The following is an 18770-nucleotide window of genomic DNA, read 5'->3' as shown; positions in this document are numbered from 1 at the left end:
ACAGTGAAAACTGGAAGGAATGCTGCTCGAAAGGTAAGTACTTTGCACATTGGTATTATGAAGATGATCTTTTGCAAGGCACTGTTCCAATAATCTTGGGGGCCTTCAATATGTAGGTGGACTGGGAAAAGCAGGTAAAAACAATGACTGCAGATGCTGGAAACCAGATTCTGGATTAGTGGTGCTGAAAGAGCACAGCAGTTCAGGCAGCATCCAAGGAGCAGCGAAATCGACATTTCGGGCAAAAGCCCTTCATCAGGAATAAAGGCAGTGAGCCTGAAGCATGGAGAGATAAACTAGAGGAGGGTGGGGGTGGGGGTGGGTAGAAAATAGCATAGAGTACAATGGGTGAGTGGGGGAGGGGGGTGAAGGTCAGGGAGGAGAAGGTGGAGTGAATAGGTGGAAAAGGAGATAGGCAGGGAGGACTTGTCCGGACAAGTCATGGTGACAGTGCTGAGCTGGAAGTTTGGAACTAGGGGGAGGTGGGGAAGGGGAAATGAGGAAACTGTTGAAGTCCACATTGATGCCCTGGGGTTGAAGTGTTCAGAGGCGGAAGATGAGGCGTTCTTCCTCCAGGCGTCTGGTGGTGAGGGAGCGGCGGTGAAGGAGGCCCAGGACCTCCATGTCCTCGGCAGAGTGGGAGGGGGAGTTGAAATGTTAGGCCACGTAGCGGTGTGGTTGATTGGTGCGGATGTCCCGGAGATATTCCCTAAAGCGCTCTGCTAGGAGGCACCCAGTCTCCCCAATGTAGAGGAGACTGCATCGGGAGCGACGGATACAATAAATGATATTAGTGGATGTGCAAGTAAAACTTTGATGGATGTGGAAGGCTCCTTTATTTGCTAGATCAAGGAAAGGAATTCATGGAACATCTGCAAGATAATTTGTTTTGCAATAGCCTGTGGTAGATCCCACCAGTGAACGTGCATTTTTTGGGTTTTGGTGATGTGTAATGAGGCAGACTTGATTCGGGAACTGAAAGTGAAGGACCCCCTAGGGGGCAGTGACCATAATATGACAGAAGTCACCCCATATGAGGAGGAGAAGACTGAATCAGTTCTGATTGTAGTAACCTTTATTCAATTGTAATACCAAGACATGAGAGAAGATCCAGAGTTGATCGGAAGGGAGGTCAGTGGAACAAAGACATGAATCCCTGGCATAGGAACTGAATAAGTACACTGCATCAGATTTCATACAGTGGAAGACATCAGCAACACACTAGAACTTGAAGATAGTCAAAGGACAGAGGTGACTGGAGTAGCTATCACTAAGAAGGTGCTGCGAAAGACGAAAAGTCTGAAGGTGAATAAAATCACCTGGGCCAGGTTGACTACATCCCTGAGTTCTGAAGGAGATAGTTGAGGAAATTATAAAGGCATTGGTCATCTTTCAGGAAATTGCTGGAGTGTCAGTGGACTAAAATGACTAATGTAAGACCATTGTTTAAGGGAGGCAGAAGACAGGAAACTGGAGACCAGCTAAAAATCACAAAACACCAGGTTATAGTCAAATAGGCTTAATTGGAAGCACTAGCTTTCGGACCATCGCTCCTTTATCAGTGCTCTGAAAGCTAGTGCTTCCAATTAAACCAGTTGCACTATAACCTGGTGTTGTGTGATTTTTAACTTTGTACACCCCAGTCCAACACTGGCACCTCCAAATCATGATAGACTGCTTAGTCTGACCTCCGTTGTTAGTAAGATTTTAAGAGTATGATTAAAGGATGAGATTGTGGGCTACATGCATATATTGAGTAAAATAAGATGGATTCAGCAGGTTTCATTAAGGGGAAATCAGACCTGACAAGTATGGTAGAATTCTTTGAGGTAGTACTGAGCAAGTTAGACAAAAGATAGCCAATGCACATGATCTATTTGGATTTCTTAAAATTCTTAAAACCCTCCAAAGATGATCTTTTTTATACAGTTTAATAACTTCCTTCCTATAGCAGGGTGATCAGAATTGTATGTAGTACTCCAAATGTGGCCTTTCTAATGTCTTGTTCAGCCATAACATGAAGCCCCAACTCCTGTACTCAATGCTTTGACTGATGAAGGCAAGCATGCCAAATACCTTCTTCACCCTGTCTGTCATCCCTGCAATCATACATTTCTCATGGCTAATCCAGCTAATCTGCACATCCCTGGACACCATGGGCAACTTAATACGGTCAGTCCACCTAACCTCCACATCTTCGGACTGTGGGAGGAAACTCATGCAGAAATGGGAAGCATGTGCAAACTACACAGACATCAACTGAATTGAATCCAGGTCTCTGTGCCACATATTTACATAATGTATCATTAAATTGATATGTAATCACTGACTGTTCTAAATGCTAATCTTCTACCTGGCTTTGAACAGACTCAAACTCCTTCAAATGGTCATTTTTGAATTGGGCTTTCCATTGAAATAATCTCATGCAGTCAGAAACATAGAAGATGGGAGCAGGAGGCAGCTATTTGGCGCTTCGAGCCTGCTCTGCCATTCTTTGTAATCATGGCTGATTGTCCAACGCAATAACCTAATCTTGCTATTGCCCCATAACCTTTGGTCCCATTCACCACAAGTGCTATATCTAGCCCTCCCTTGAATACATACAATGTTTTGGCATCAACTACTTCCTGTGGTAATGAATTCCACAGGCCCACCACTCTTTGGGGAAAGAAATGTCTCCTCTCCATCCTAAATGGTGCACCCATCATTGGGAATATGCTCCCTATATCTACCCTGTCTAGTCCTGTCAGAATTTTGTAAGTCTCTCCGAGATCCCCACTCACTTGCCTGAATTCCAACAAAAACAATCCTAACCTCGTCAATCTCCTGAAACATCAGTCCTACCATCCCTGGAATCAGCCTGGTAAACCTTTGCTCAACTTCCAAGAACAAGAGTATCCTTCCTCAGAAAAAGGAGACAAAAACTGCACATAACATTCAATGTGTGGTCTCACCAAGGCCCCTCATAACTGCAACACATCTATACACCTGTTCTCACATTCATTGCCACAGAATTTACATTAGAGGCAAATGCAAAACTTAAAGGTGGCTGTTTTAAGTGCCACAGACTGGCATCTTGAAATTCTTCTAGAGTTTCTGACATTAACCTGCTGAAACAAAACTAACTAGATCAGATTTAAGCTCTGCAGTCCTTCCACATCCAGATTTCACATTAAATATTATTAAAATGGAGGTAAAATTGATTCTTGATTACTAAGGGAATTGCAGAGAGTTTAGGTTAAAATCAGATAGTTATCAACTTATTGAATGCTGGAAGAGGCTTGAAGAGCTAAGCAGCCTATTCATTCACATCCAGTTATGAATAGTGGTGGACAATTAAACACGTAACACATAATCCGGACTTGGAATTACATTGCTACTCCTTCACTGTTGCAGGGTCAAAATCTTCAACCTATCTTAAGGAACACAGAGTGTTCCTACATCCAAAGGACAGCAATGGTTCAAAAAAATAGCTCACTGCCACCTTCTCCAGGAGAACGGAGGATGGACAAAAAATGCTGCCCTTCCCTGTGTCCTATCACCAAATTGAAAATCAGGATATTTGATTTACAACCCCACTTCCAGTTCAATGTCAAGTTAAAACTCAGGCCTTTACTACTTTCATAAATTCTCCATGCCAGTTCCTCACTTTCAAAAGCACAGACAATTCCGCAAAATATATATTCATCAAAACAAAACATATTACAATTCAAGATGACTGCTATTGAGAACTGGACTGTGTTCAAACAGATTTATTTTCCATTTTAACAATTACAATCAAATTCCAAAATTCAAGAGTTGGGGGTTCTCTCAGGAAAGTCACTTAAAATCTAAAACCAAAAGTCTTACTTTTAATCCTCTTGGCTATCTGTACAGGAATTGGTGTGCGATGTCGATCTGAAAATTCTGGAATAATCTGTCCAGATGGTGTGATTTTTTGATTTTCTTCTTGAGTCTGCAGCTGTGTTTTCTCAGTTACCTTTAGCAAGAAACAACACTTTAATCAAATTACATTTCGGAATTGCAATTCACTCAGTAAAAGTTTTACTAAGTATTTATATCCACATGCTCTAACTACAAAATTATGAACACCATATTTTGCCACGTATCACAGGCCCACCACTCTTCACATTTTCCAAAAATCTGATTTTTTTTGGCAAAAGCACCAAAAAGGAACTGGCAGTAGAGAGTATATTAAACACATATCTCCTCACCCTCCATGACAATATAATATAACTGTATTGAATTGAAGTTGGAGACACAAAACTAATTGTAATCTGTGAACTAAACAGAAACATTAGTCCTCCAAACACCACTGTCCTCTGCTAACATCAAAGCCATTGCCCATGTGGTAATCAACCAAAGTCAGAGAAGAATCCAGAATGTAGTGCAATATGATTGAGTGTATCTTCCTCTCTATGTGATATCCAGTTCAGAATACTGGTGCAAGATGATGTTTCTTCTGGAGGGTACAGCCACAGCATTGTAGGGAACTTGGTTTTAAAGCGTCGGGAGCAGGTGAATGGTGGGGAAAGAATGTAGACAGAAAACCAATAATGAAGAGAGATTCAACATTTCGGAGAACAGCTATCTCTGCAGTCACAGATTTGTTTCCAGGATGGTATGTTCATCTTTGCTGCCAAAGCCAAGGAAATAATTGAGTGCCTGAAGAACGTCAGCGAAGGGTGGTTGGATGAATAGCCAGAGGCTACATCATGTCTTATTTCAGAATGAATGATGCAAGTAAGTCGATGCAACAATTCCAACATGAGAACGGATGGGTAGAAGATGCAACATTTTGATAAATTAGTATTTTTAAGAAAAGGATGAATAAGTCAAGGAAATAATTTCAAAAGGGAGATTTGGAAATCTGCACTGAGAACAGCTGGATAAGGATATTCAAGCAGTGGAGAGTTTAGAACTACTGTTGTTTTTGAAAAAAGGACAGGATTCCCAATTCTATAACCTCAAATGTCAATTAACATATTGGGTCTTTTAAACCAAAAATCCATGTTTGTGCCAACACTGCAAAATTCTAGGAAATAAAAAAAAGTCAAATTAATGAGTGCCAAAGATGCTGGTTTATACACTAGGTCACTTGTTTATGACTAGTGGACAACATACAAGCTTTTATTCAAAGAGAACAGTTCGTGATGAATGAGAGCTTGGGTTGGTATCAAATTGAATAAAGCTCGAGGATGAGTGAGACTTACAAGATGTGGGGGTTTATGGGATCGAGGCATAGAGGACAAGGAATGTGAGAGGGTGTGGAAATGGTGAAGTATACAGGCCTAAGGGCTGGTTTTGATTTGTTTTTTAAAAAAAATAACCCTTTACACAACAGTGGTGCATCAAAGCAGGCTTTCTGGTCAGCCTGCCATCATAACTAGCAATCCGCCACCTTGTTCTGGGGTCATCTGACTGTTTGTTGTCAGTCAGAGAACCCAACTACTTTGCTATGAATATCTAAGTGAGGCTCATTATACTCATTCAGAAGAAACCTTCCAGCAGTCTTGAAGGTCAGACAAACAATTCAGTAACAGTGCAAGAATAGAAGATCAATAGTGGTAAGTACTTACCATGGAAAGAAAATTTGTCAACAAAGACAAAGAATTGAAAGTGGAGTTGCAGGTAGATAGGATAATGAAGGCGGTGTTTTTTGTTTTTTTGGTCAGAGCATCAAGTAGAGGAGTTGGGAGGTCATGCTGTGGCTGTACAGGACATTGGCTTTCGGAATACTGGGTGCAATTCTGCTCTCCCTCCTATAGGAAGGAAAGATGGTGTGAAACTTGAAAGTGTTCAGAAAAGATTTACCGGGGTTGTAGGAGTTGAGCTACAGGGGGAGGCTGAATATGCTGGGGCTGTTTTCCCTGGAGTGTTGGAGGCTGAGGGGTGACTTTATAGAGGTTTATAAAATCATGAGGGGCACAGATAGGGTAAATAGACAAGTATTTTCCCTGGGGTTGGGGGGAATCCAGAACTAGAAGGCAGAGGTTTCAGATGAGAGCGGAAAGATTTAAAAGGGACCTAAGAGTAAGTTTTTCATGCAGAGGGTGGTATGGAATGAACTGCCGGAAGTGGTGGAGGAGGCTGGTACAATTACAACGTTTAAAATGGCATCTGTATCGGTGAAACAGCACGTGGATCAGTACTACATCTGCAATTATTTACCATCTCTATCACTGATAGAGATAAAGGTGCTGAGAGGAACATGTTAAAAAGAAAATTTAAAATGGGACAATAAGTAATGAGGTCACAAAATGGTGTTCTCTTTTTGAGGGATCAACAAGGGAGCATATGGAGTATAATGTGAACAATGGGAAGTTAAGTCTTCAGTAAGGAGAATATAACAGCAACATTTTTTCTAAAAAAGGATGAAATGTTGTGATTTTAAAAAAAAAAGAGACAACTGTCCTTGTGCAAGACAAGACTTTGATATGCAAGTAACAGCAAGCAGTTAAAGAAGTGGCAAAATGTAAAATTGTCCTTGCACTCAAAATCCTTCTACATTAAAGATTGAAGAAAAGCTTTATAAAGGTTTTGTGCAACTTCCCATTTAGGGCCTTGATAGACATATGGAAGATCCTAGATGGCCCCCATCCACGGAGAATGCTCTACCACCTCCACAGGTAGGAACAAGGAACCTGAAATCATCCTTCTGACCTCAACTAGGAAATGAGTAAAACCCTCACTGTACCAGCTTTTAAAAGGTGCATTTTACCTTTCTTCGCAGACCAAACCTTCAGACAGTACACGAGGTGCTATCCCATCCAAGTTCTATGCAGTTTTAACAAAACACCCTTGCCATTTAATTTCTAAATATCAATATTTATCTGGCCAATTACTTTCTACCTTTGTGCTTAGAATGGCTACTTGTCAATCTTATCTTATCAATGTGTTCCTTTGCAGCCTTTGAGCCCTCCTCACAGTTTACATTTCCATCAAGCTTTACATCATGAACAAACCTGGATTCAGAAGCATTGGTCTCTTTGTCCAAGTCATTTAAATAGATTGTAACTGGCTAAGACCACAGATCCTTGGTGCAACTTGAACATGCCTCAATGAATCTGTCCTTTTGGACTTATGTCAAACAATCCTCCAGACTGAGTTTATGCTAAAGATAGCCAATGAAGTGTCCTCTTTCATATTAATCTTTTGAGTGGCATTTTATTCAATGCCTCTTGGACATAGCATTAGGATAAGTGATCAATTACTTAACACGGAGATAAGGAGGAATTTCTTCAGAGTTTGTTGTCCCAGAGATCTGGAATATGCAGTTGTTGAGCACATTCGATGTTAAGATAGAGATATTTTTGTATTTGAAAGGAAGCTGTGAACATGGGGATGAGAGACAAAATAAACTGCAGATGCTGGAATCCAAAGTAGACAGGCAGCATCAGGTAGAGGCTGGAAGACCACAGTAAGCCAGGCAGCATCTGGAGGTGGAGTAGTCAACATTTCGGGTGGAACCCTTCTTCAGGATTGAGGGTGGTTGTGGGGGATCCGCAGATAAAGGGGGTGGCGAGGGCAGGATGGTGAAATGGAGACAGGTAGACGGTACGACTTGGTTCATCAATGGGAGGAATGAATCCAGTTGGTGGCAAGGAACAATGGTAGGTGGTGGAGGGGCTGGGAAGGGAGTCAGGGGATGGGGAGGGAGGATATTTGAAATTGAAGAACTCAGTGTTGCGTCCTCTGACAGGAGATAAGGTGTTGTTCCTCCAATAGGAGCTATGGTTTGTTTTGACAATGGAAGCAGCCAAGGATGGTCAGATCAGAAAGAGAGTAGTTGGGGGAATTGAAATGGGCGGTGACTGGGAGGTCTGGTTGGCCCATGTGGGCCCGGCTGAGATGCTCAGTGAACCGTTTCTTAAGTTTAAGTTGGTATCCCTGATGTAGAGAAGACCACATCGGGAGCATCTGATGCAGTAAACTAGGTTGAAAGAGGTTGAAAAATTGCTAAGCCAGCAATTATTACCCAATCCTATTGGTCTTGTAGGTGATGGTGGTGCGTGTTGTCATTTTGAACTGCTGCAGCCCTTGGGATGTAGAGACATCCACAGTGCTGTTCGATAAAGATATTCCAGCATCCTGATTAGTGACAGTGAAGTATCAGGAATACACTTGGAAGGACTGTTTGGGGCCCTGGATATTGGTGAGGGAGAGTGGTGTACTGGCAGGTTTTGCATTTTTTCTGGTTGCAGGTGAAGGCACCTGGGGGTTTGATGGTGGGCTGGCGTCAACTAAGGACTGTCCGAGGGAATGATCCTTGCATGGGGAATATGGGGATTAGTAGGAAAGTGGAATTGAGTTTGAAGATTGGGCATGATTTTATTTACATTTTGAGACACTAACGCAAAAGAGCCAAAGCATCTATTTCTAAAGTCATACAATACAGAAATAGACCCTTCAGTCCAAACAGTCCTAGCCAAATATTTCAAACTAATTAGGTCTACTTTCATATTCTTCACTCAATTCCACACTTTTTTTTTAAAAAAGATACCTTGAAGAGTGTGAATCGAAGGATAATTTGATTTTAAAAATTGCAACGTTTTGCATCAATGAGCCATTTTAAGTATAAGGCTCAGTTCAGCAAAAGGTGAGAGCTTCTGTTCTCCTCTTCATTCGTACGTATGGGTAGATGACCAAAAACGTGGACATCACTGGCTACGCCAGCAATTATTACCCAATCCTATTGGTCTTGTAGGTGATGATGGTGCATGTTATCATTTTGAACTGCTGCAGCCCTTGGGATGTAGAGACATCCACAGTGCTGTTCGATTTAAGATATTCCAGCTTCCTGATTAGTGACAGTGAAGTAACAGGAATACACTAAGTCACAAAGGTGTGCGGCTTGGAGGGGAAGCAGTGGTGCTGTTCACATGCATTCCTCGTTGCTCTGCTTGGTAGAGCTCAGAGGCTTGGAACATGTTCTTGGCTTAGTCAGTGACAGCAGTATACACCCATGCCACTGTGCATGAGTGGTGAAAGAACAAAATGCTGAATGGGGTGTCAATCAGGTGTGATGCTGTGCCCTGAATGTTTCAAGTGATATTAAAACTACACTCGTCCTGAGAAGCAGAGAGTATTCAGTTATGTTCTTGACTTTTTCTGACAGCTAACAGGCAGGATTTTGGGTTGATAGAGGGATGGGTTCTGTGCGTTGGGGGAGAAGAGGAATGACACACCACAGCATCCTTACCTCTGACTTCTTGCAGTCTGGTTCAATTCCTGTTAATGGTAAAATATTAATGGGGAATTCAGTAATGGTATACTAAATGAACTTCAAATAGCCATGGAGATGACCATTACTTGGCACCTTTGCGGTAGAAATGATATTTGCCACTTGTCACCCCAAGCCATGGTGGACATGAACAGAGACCACTTCAATGAGTGAGAAGAAGTCACAAATGGTGCTGAACATTGCACAGTGAACATCTCTACCTTTAAGACAAGGTGGTTATTGATGAAGCCTCTTAAGGTGATATTCCTGCAGGCATGTCCCAGGATTGAGATGATTGGCCTCTATTCATCTTCCTTTGTGCTAGATATGTCTCCAAACCATGGGAGTTCTGACCTGAATATAGATTTGCTGGGGCTCCATAATGACATACTTGATGAAATGTTCCCTTGACATCAAAGAAAGTAACGCTCACTTCCAGTTCAGCTGTTTTGTCTCTGCTCAGACAAAGGCTGCAAAGAAGCCAGGAGGCCCTGCGTGAAAGATGAAAGCTGTTTTTTTTTGATAGTCACAGCAAAATCTAAACAAATATTATGGATGCAGATCACTTGCTCTGTGGTTTGCATGTGGGCAAGTAAACACAAACATAATGGGGGCTGGATCTGTTACTGGGAGAATGAGTTATCATCGAACCATTTTTGTTATGGAAGGATTATTCCAACAACTTTTTTTTCACTAAAATAAGCCAATTCTAATTCACTCATGGAACATAGCATCACTGGTTGGGCCAACATTTATTGTTTGTTCCTAGTTGCCCTTGAGAAGGCTGTTGAACTGTCTTCTTGAACCACTGCAATTCATCCCATAACACCGTTCGGGAGGACTCCCAGAATTTGGAGTGCGAGGAAATGGCCATGTACTTCCAAGTCAGGGTGGTGAGTGGTTTGGTGGGGAACTTGCAGATGTTGGTGTTGCACGTATCTGCTGCCTTGCCCTTCTAGATGGAGATGGTCATTTATTTGGAAGGCGCCATCTAAGGAATTTTTCATGCAGTACATCTTGTAGATGGCACCACTGCTGTTACTGAGCACAGTTGTTTTGTCTTGGATGTTTTTGTCAAGCTTCTTGACTGTTTTTGGAGTTGCACTCATCCACCAGGCAAGTGAGGTATATCCCATCACACACCTGACTTATGCCTTATTGATGACAGACAGGCTTTGAGGAGTCAGGAAGAAAGTTGCTTGCTGCAGTATGTTTAGCCTCTGATCTGCTCGTGTAACCACTATGTTTTATGTGGTGAATAAAGTTTCTGTTCAATGGTAATCCCCCAGGATGTGGATAGTGGGGGATTCAGAGATAGCAATGCCATTGAATGCCATGGATGATGGTTAGATGGTTTCTTAGGGGAGATGGTCATTGCCTAGAATTCGTGTGGCACGAATATTACTCGCCATTTTTTAGCCTGAGCCTGGTTTTGTTCATGTCTTGCTGCATTTGAACATGGAACGCTTCAATTTGAACATGGAACGCTTGAGAAGTCACAAACAATGCTGAATATGGCTCAATCAGCAAATACCTCCATTTCTGACTGCATAATGGAGCAAAGGTCATTGATGAAGCAGTTGGTAGTTGGGTCTAGAGCACTACCCAATGAGCTCCTGCAGAGATGGCCTACCTCCAACAAACTCAAACATTTTCCTTTGTGCCAGATCATGACATCAACCAAACAGCTCCTCCTCTCCCTCACGCAAATTCCATTGATTGCAATTTTGCTAGGGCTCCGTGATACCACATTTGGTCAAATGCTGCTTTGATGTCAAGAGCCGTCACTTTCACCTTACTTGAAAAAAAACTTAAACACTAACGTGAATTAGTGTAGCGCAATTAGCAGGAAATTCATTTAGTAATATCTTTTATCTTGTGTTTTAGCCAATGACTGATTGCAGAAAAGTTTAATAATTTATTTACCTTTCTCTGATCCTGCTCATCTTCACTGGATTCAAGAGAGAGTGGCAAAACTTACGTTGAAAATAAAATGACAAATTAGCAAATGAGTTGGGTTAAAAATCCACTTTGCAAGAAGCATTTGATTAACAAACAAACCTCTTAAGCGAGACGTTTTTCTTTTTTTAGATTTACTATAGTTTGCGACATCTGGAGTAACCTTAACTTGGGGTTCCAAGATCCAGCTATGTTCAGTGCCCTCACTACTTGAATCTTCCGTGAATAACTTCTTTAGATCACTTCTTCTATGCTGATATTATAAGGTTATTTGTTAATGAGTCAGACTCAGAACATCTCTACATTGCAAAAGAAATTAGCAACATGATGCAATAGTTCATAAATTAATAACATTAACAAAACCATTGAATCACATTCATGGTAAATCTCAAATTGATGGTATATTTTCAGAGTACAAACCAATGAATAGCTTCACAAACACTGGAAGGATTTCAAATTATGCAAGTTTGAGTCATATTTAGAGTCACAGGGTAATAGAGATGTACAGCACAGAAACAGACCCTTCGGTCCAACTCGTCCATGCTGACCAGATATGGTAAGCTAATAGAGTCCCATTTGCCAGCACTTGGCTCATATCCTTCTAAACCTTTCCTATTCATATACCCATCCAGATGCCTTTTCAATGTTGTAATTGAACCAGCCTCCACTACTTCCTCTGGCAGCTCATTCCATACCGCACCACCCTCTGTGCAAAAACATTGCCCCTTAGATCCCTTTTATATCTTTTCCTTCTCACCCTAAACCTATGCCCTCTAGTTCTGGAACTTCCCACTCCACGGAATAGACTTTGTATAATTATCGTATCCATGCCCCTCATGATTTTATAAACCTCTATAAGGTCACCCCTCAGCCTCCGACGCTCAAGGGTAAACAGCCCCAGTTTATCCCTGTAGCTCAACTTCTTTAACCTTGGCAGCATTCTTGTAAATCTTTTCTGAACCCTTTCAAGTTTCACAACAGGAAGGAGACCAGAACTGCACGCAACATTCCAGAAGTGGCCTAACCAGTGGCTTGTCCAGCTATTTGAAAAATACAAGGCTCAGTTCCGCAAGAGGTGCAACTTTCTCTCACGACATCATTCATTAAATATTTAGGTATACTATTAAATAGAACTATGGACCTGACAGCACAGGAAAAAGGCAAAACCACAGTACTTAGTTTTAAGTATATACAGTATTCAAGATAAATCACATGATTCCATGCTTTCTCCATAAACTCCTACTTTCCTGCTTCAAAGGTGATTTACTATTCTCTTTAGAAAGAATGATTTTTGTTTAGAGAATTTTTAACACCCTATGGGAATCAAATGGCCTTCTACAGTGAAAGATCCAAAATGAGTGCAGTCATTAGTTGACTTGAGGAAATAGCATTTTTCCACCTGAAAATGTTCAGCTCTTTATTTTTATTGGTAAACTCAAATGCCTCCTTGAAACACTGTTTAAACTAAAATTTCTACACCCTCTTACATTTAATGTAAAATAGGACTTAGCAAACCTGTCAACTGGCATTGGCTTTGATTAATCTACATTTTGCAATGTCCAATCTTACAGCATGGAAGAAAAAGTGACTTTTTTCAAAAAAAATCTAAGCCTCTACATAAAAGCTTTCATATTTGTGCCAGTTTTTACCCCACAGTTCTACAAACAAACAAAACTGAAAGAACTGTGGATACTGTCAGTCAGAAACAAAAACAGATGATGCTGGGAAAGTTCCACATGTCTGGCAGCATCTGTGAAAAGAAAATTGAGTTAACATTTCAGGTCCTGTGATCCTTAATCAGAACTGATGGAAGCTAAGAAAATGTTGGTTTATATGAAGATGGGGGCGGGGAGGGAGCCAAAGAGAAAGGAAGAATGATTGAACAGACCAAGGCATTGATAACAATCTGGCTGGGCAGGTGAATAGCTGGTAATGGAGACTGTTAGCAGCTAGTGTGTAATGACAGACTATGTGATAACAAGGCCTAGTCTGTGGGATAGGGGGCTATGTTATGGATGAGTTCATCACTTAAAATTATTGAATTCAATATAGAGGCTGGAGGGCTGCAGGGTCCCCAAGTGTAAGATGAGCTGCTGTTCTTCCAGCTTGTGCCGAGCTTCACCGGAACACTGCAACAAGCCTGGTGTTGGCATGGGAACAGGGTGTGTTGAAGTGGCAGGCAACTGGAAGTGCAGTGCCTTTTTTGCAGACGGGTGTTCTGCAAGCAGATCAATCAGCCTATGCTTTATTTCCCCAGCGTAGATGAGACCACATTATGAACAGCAAATGCAGATTACATTTGATTGTAAGAAGTGCAGGTAAAGTTCTGCTTCACCTGGAAGATATGTTAGGGTCCTTGGATACTAAGGATGGAGGTGGTAAATGGGCAGGTGTCATACCTTCAGCAATTGCAGGGGAAGGTGCTGTAGGGTGACCGTTGGGGATGGTAAGGAGGGAGGGTGGTGGCAGAAATGGGTGTTGGGAGTGAAGGAAGAATAGACCATAGTGTCCCAGAGGGAAGGGGAATATGTGTCTGATGGTAGCATCTAGCTGGAGATGGCAGAAATGACAGATGATCTTTTGGCTGTTGATGCTGGTGGGATGGCAGGTAAGGACACGTGGAATCCCAGAACTGTTAATGGAGGGGGGAGGGGGGGGGGGGGGGGGTGAGGGCAGAAGATGGGTCTGACCTAGTTGAGGGCCCATCAACAACGGTGCTGGGGAATCCACGCTTGTGGAAGAAGGCTCTCTTGCCGAAGTTGGCGTCATTGTACATATATGATGGACACACAGAATGGAATAGTCTTTACTGGAAACAGGGTGTGAGGATGTATAGTCCAGGTAGCTGTGGGATTCAATGGGTTTATTGTGGATACTTGTAGCTAATCCATCCCCAGAAATGAAAACAGAATTGTGGAGGAAGAGAAGGGAGCGGTCAGAGATAGACTAGGTAAAAGTGAGGGTGGGGTGAAAATTGGACGAGAAATTCCTGATGAGGGGGGAATGTAGCACTGATGATATCACCAATATATCAGAGAGAGACCCCGAGAGAGCGAGAGACAGAGACCCCGAGAGAGAGAGAGACCCCGAGAGAGAGAGAGAGACCCCGAGAGAGAGAGAGACCCCGAGAGAGAGAGAGACCCCGAGAGAGAGAGAGAGAGAGAGCGACCCCGAGAGAGCGAGAGAGAGACCCCGAGAGAGCGAGAGAGAGACCCCGAGAGAGCGAGAGAGAGAGACCCCGAGAGATAATTGTGGATGGGGGTTGGAATAGGACTTGAACAAGAAATATCCTACATACCCCACAAAGAGCCAAGCATTACTGGGCCCATCTGCGTGCTCATAGTCACCTGTGTGACCTGATGAAAACGAAAGGAGTTAAAAGAGTTGTTGTTGAGGGTGCAGAGGAGCTCAGCAAGTGGAGGAAGGTGGCAGTGGGTGGCGGCAGTTGGGCCTTTGTTCCAGGAAGAAGTAGAGAGCCCCACGACCATCCTGGTGGGGGATGGACATGTAAAGGGTGAACAGGAGAAATTCTGAAACTGGTGCAAAAGCAGAAGAATCATGGATGGAAGTGAGAAAGGACTGGACCAAGGCCAAAAAGACTGAGTCAAGGTAGGTAGAGATGAGTTCTGTGGGGGCAGGAGCAGGCAAAAGCAATGGGTCTGCCCAGGCAGTCCTGTTTGTGGATGTTCAGGAGGTGAAGTGAGCTATGCTGGGGCTAGGAGACTATCAGCTTGGAGACAGTGGGGTGGAAATTTCCAGATAAACGGAGGTCAGTGACTGTCATTGATACAATAGGCTTCGAGCCATGGTAGGGAGATTGTCTTCGGGGAGATAGGAGGTGGTACCAGAGCTGGCGCTCAGCCTCTGCAATGTCAAGGTCAGTATGCCAGACTATAACAGGGGTCTGGCCTGGTTGATAATATCATGTCTGAACCAAGGCTATAATGTGGGAAGGAGTTAAGCAGTTCTGATGGAATCCAAATTGGGCAGTCAGGTTATGCTAAGCAGGTACTGCTTGATAACACTGTTAATGACAGCTTCCATCGCTTTATTGATGATGGAGCATTATGTGGGAAAATGTGAAGTTGTTTTATTTTGGAAGCAGGAACAAGAAAACTATTTAAATTAAGAAAATCTGCAGAAAGCTACAACATTAAAAGGGACTTGGTGTTACTTTTACATGAAACAAGTCCAGCGCACATATGCAGCAGATAATCTGGAGGCTAATGGAATGTTGGCCCTTATTTCTAGAGAGTTAGAGAGTTAGAGTAAAATATAGTATGGAAACAGACCCTTTGTCTAACTAGCCCATGCCAATCATGTTCCCAAACTAAACTAGCCCTACTTCTCTACCTTTGGCCCATATCCCTCCAAACCTTACCTATTTACATACTTATCCAAATGTCTTTAACATTGTAACTGTACCTCATCCACCACTTCCTCTGGCAGCTCATTCTCCACACTATCCACTATCTGTGTAAAAAAATTCCTCATGTGTTATCTTTCTCCTCTCACCTTAAAAATATGCCTCCTAGTTTTGAACTCACCTACCTGAGAGAAAACACCTTGTTATTCACCTTATCTACATCCCTCATCATTATAAACCTATAAAGGGTTGGGTCTGCACTTGTTCCAATACGGAAGAAGAATCAGAGGTGAGCTTATTGATGTATTTAAGATTCTTAGAGGATGTGACAGGACGCTTGTGGAAAGATAGCTTCCCCTTCTGGGAGAGCTTCAGACCAGAGATCTCAGAATCAGGAGACTAAACACAAGACAGAGAATAAGGAATTTCTTCTGAGGATTGTCAATCTGTGGAATTCTTCACTCGGAGGGCTATTGAATATACTTAATGACTCAGCTTTAAGGTGGTGATAGATATTTTTAATCTGGGAGAAAGTGAGGACTGCAGATGCTGGAGTACCAGAGTTGAAATATGTGGTGCTGGAAAAACACAGCAGGCCAGGCAGCATCCAAGGAGCAGGAGAATCGACATTTTGGGCATAAACCCTTCTTCAGGAATGAGGCTGGTGTGCCAAGCGGGCTGAGATAAAAGGTAGGGGAGAGGGAATTTGGGGGAGGGGCACTGGGAATATGATAGGTGGAAGAAGGTGAGGGTGAGGGTGAGGGTGATAGGCTGGAGAGGGGGTGGGGGCAGAGAGGTCGGGAAGAAGATTGCAGGTCAAGAGGGTGGTGCTGAATCCGAGGTTTGGGACTGAGATAAGGTGGGGGGAGGTGAAATTTCTCCAGCTTCCTCATTTCCCCTCCCCCCATTTATCTCAGTCCCAACCCTCGGATTCAGCACCGCCTCTTGACCTGCAATCTTCTTCCTGACCTCTCCGCCCCCACCCCCTCTCTGGCCTATCACCCTCACCTCTTCCACCTATCGTATTCCCAGCGCCCCTCCCACAAATTCCCTCCCCCCTACCTTTTATCTCAGCCCGCTTAGAGGCAGGCATAGCTGGGGCCCATGCGGGTGCCCATGGCTACTCCTTTGGTTTGGAGGAAGTGGGACGATTGGAAGGAGAATTTAAGAGTGAGGACCAGTTCAGTCAGTCGAAGGAGGGTGTCAGTAGAAGGCTACTGGTTGGATCAGCGGGAGAGGAAGAAGCGGAGGGCTTGGAGGCCTTCGTGATGGGGGTTGGAAATGCCTTGATGAAATCCATATACACCACATCCACTGCTTGACCGTCGACCTGTCTTGACACCTCCTCAAAGAACTCAATAAAATTTGTGAGGCATGACCTGCCCCTCACAAAGCCACGCTGACTGCCTTTAATCACACTATGCTTTGCCAAAAAGTCATAAATCCTATCCAAAACTTTGCTGACCACAGACGTAAGACTGACTGGTCTGTAATTGCCAGCGATTTCCCTATTATCCTTCTTGAAAAGAGGGACAACATTCGCCTCATTCCAATCCTTCGGTATGACTCCTGTGGAGAGTAAGGATGCAAATATCCTCGCCAATGGCTTATCAACCTCCTTTTTTGCTTCCTGGAGCATCCTAGGATAAATCTGGTCTGACCCTGGGGACTTATCAATCTAATGTCTTCCAAAATTTCTTGATTTGTTCAAGACTGTATCCCAGCTTCTCAAAGTTTTCATTTACAACAAGTTCCCTTTCCTTGGTGAAAACCAAAGCAAAAAACTCATTTAGAGCTTCCCTTATCTGCTCAGACTCCACACACAAGTTCCCTCCACTATCCCTGATCGGCCCTACCTTCTCCCTGATCATTCTCTTATTCCTCCCGTATGAGTAAAACGCCTTTGGGTTCTCCCTAATCCTTCTTGCCAAACCTTTTTTGTGCCTTCTCCTGGGTCTCCTCAGTCCATTTCTGAGCTCCTTTCTAGCAAGCCTGTAATCTTCTAAAGCCGTACTAGATCCTTGCTTCCTCCACCTTACGTTAGCTGCCTTCTTCCTTTTGACAAGAAGTTCCTCTGTTCTAGTCATCCAAGGTTCCTTAATCTTAACCCTTCCTACCTGTCTCAGAGGAACAAATTTGTGCATCACTCACAACAACTGCTCCTTAAATAGTCTCCACATGTCTGCTGTGCCCTTTCTGTGGAACAATTGCTCCCAGTCTGTACTTCCCAACTCCTGTCTGATAGCGTCGTAATTTCCTTTTGGCCAATTAAATATCTTCCCTCGGTAACTGCTCCTTTCACTCTCCAAGGCTATGCTAAATGTGAGGCAGTTGTGGTCATGGTCAAAGTGCTCTCCCATCGCGAGATCTGACCCCTGTCCTGGCTCGTTGCCGAGCACCAAACCCAAAATGGCCTCTCCCCTCGTCGATCTGTCTACATACTGAGTAAGGAAGCCCTCCTGAACACACCTGACAACAACAGCACCATCCAAACCATCTGCACTTAGGAGAAAAGTTGAAGTCACCCATAACAACAACCCTGCTACTTTTGCATTTTTCCAGAATCTGCCCACCTATGAGATCTTCAATCTCTCTACTGCTATTAGGTGATCTGTAGAAAACCCCCAATTTGGTGGCTGTTCCTAGCTTCCACCCATACTGACTCAGTAGACAAACCTTCCTCAACAACCTTTGTTTCTGTAGCTGTGATGCACTCTCTGATTAGCAATGCCACACCCCCTCTTTTTTTCCACCCTCCCAGTTCTGTTTAAACATTCTAAACCCTGGAACATCAAGCAACCATTCCTGCCCATGAAACCCATGTCTCCGTTATGGCCACAACATTGTAGCCCCAAGTACTGATCCATGCTCTAAGCTCATCACTCTTATTTCAGATACTCCTTGCATTAAAGCAGATACACTTTAACCAATCTCTTTGTTTCATTGCATGAGATACCTTCCTGATAGATTCAATATATCCTGTCACTGTCCTGCCTGCAACTGACCCCTTCTCAGACATGTGGCTCTGATTCCCAGCCCCACGTGTATGACATCTACATCCCTTCCCTCAAACAAGTTTGTCACCTGTTCAAACAATTCTATTAGGTTTTTAAGACATGACCTTCCCTGCACAAAACCATGCTGCCTATGACTTATAAGTCCATTTTCTTCCAAATGGGTATATATCCTATCCCTCAGTATCTTCACCGGTAGCTTCCCCAT

At 43.2% G+C, this 18770-nt stretch overlaps 1 protein-coding gene across 1 annotated transcript in view; it reads right to left on the bottom strand.

Annotated features, from left to right (window-relative positions):
• Positions 1-18770, bottom strand: part of sycp2l (synaptonemal complex protein 2-like) — a 171168-nt gene that overhangs the window by 105985 nt on the left and 46413 nt on the right. Inside the window, exons 6-8 of the mRNA XM_043719016.2 lie at positions 11285-11435; positions 11150-11199; positions 3850-3979 (exon numbers count right to left, since the gene is read on the bottom strand). Of these exons, the coding sequence (XP_043574951.2) occupies positions 3850-3979; positions 11150-11199; positions 11285-11435 (331 nt within the window). The remainder of the gene's footprint in view (positions 1-3849; positions 3980-11149; positions 11200-11284; positions 11436-18770) is intronic.

This window comes from Chiloscyllium plagiosum, unplaced genomic scaffold, assembly GCF_037043375.1.
Source record: "Chiloscyllium plagiosum isolate Xiang-an unplaced genomic scaffold, Cpla_swu_hap1 HiC_scaffold_34, whole genome shotgun sequence".
NCBI lineage: Eukaryota > Metazoa > Chordata > Chondrichthyes > Orectolobiformes > Hemiscylliidae > Chiloscyllium > Chiloscyllium plagiosum.
Note: the sequence above shows the minus strand (reverse complement) of the source record. Positions and strands in the feature narration are given on the sequence as shown.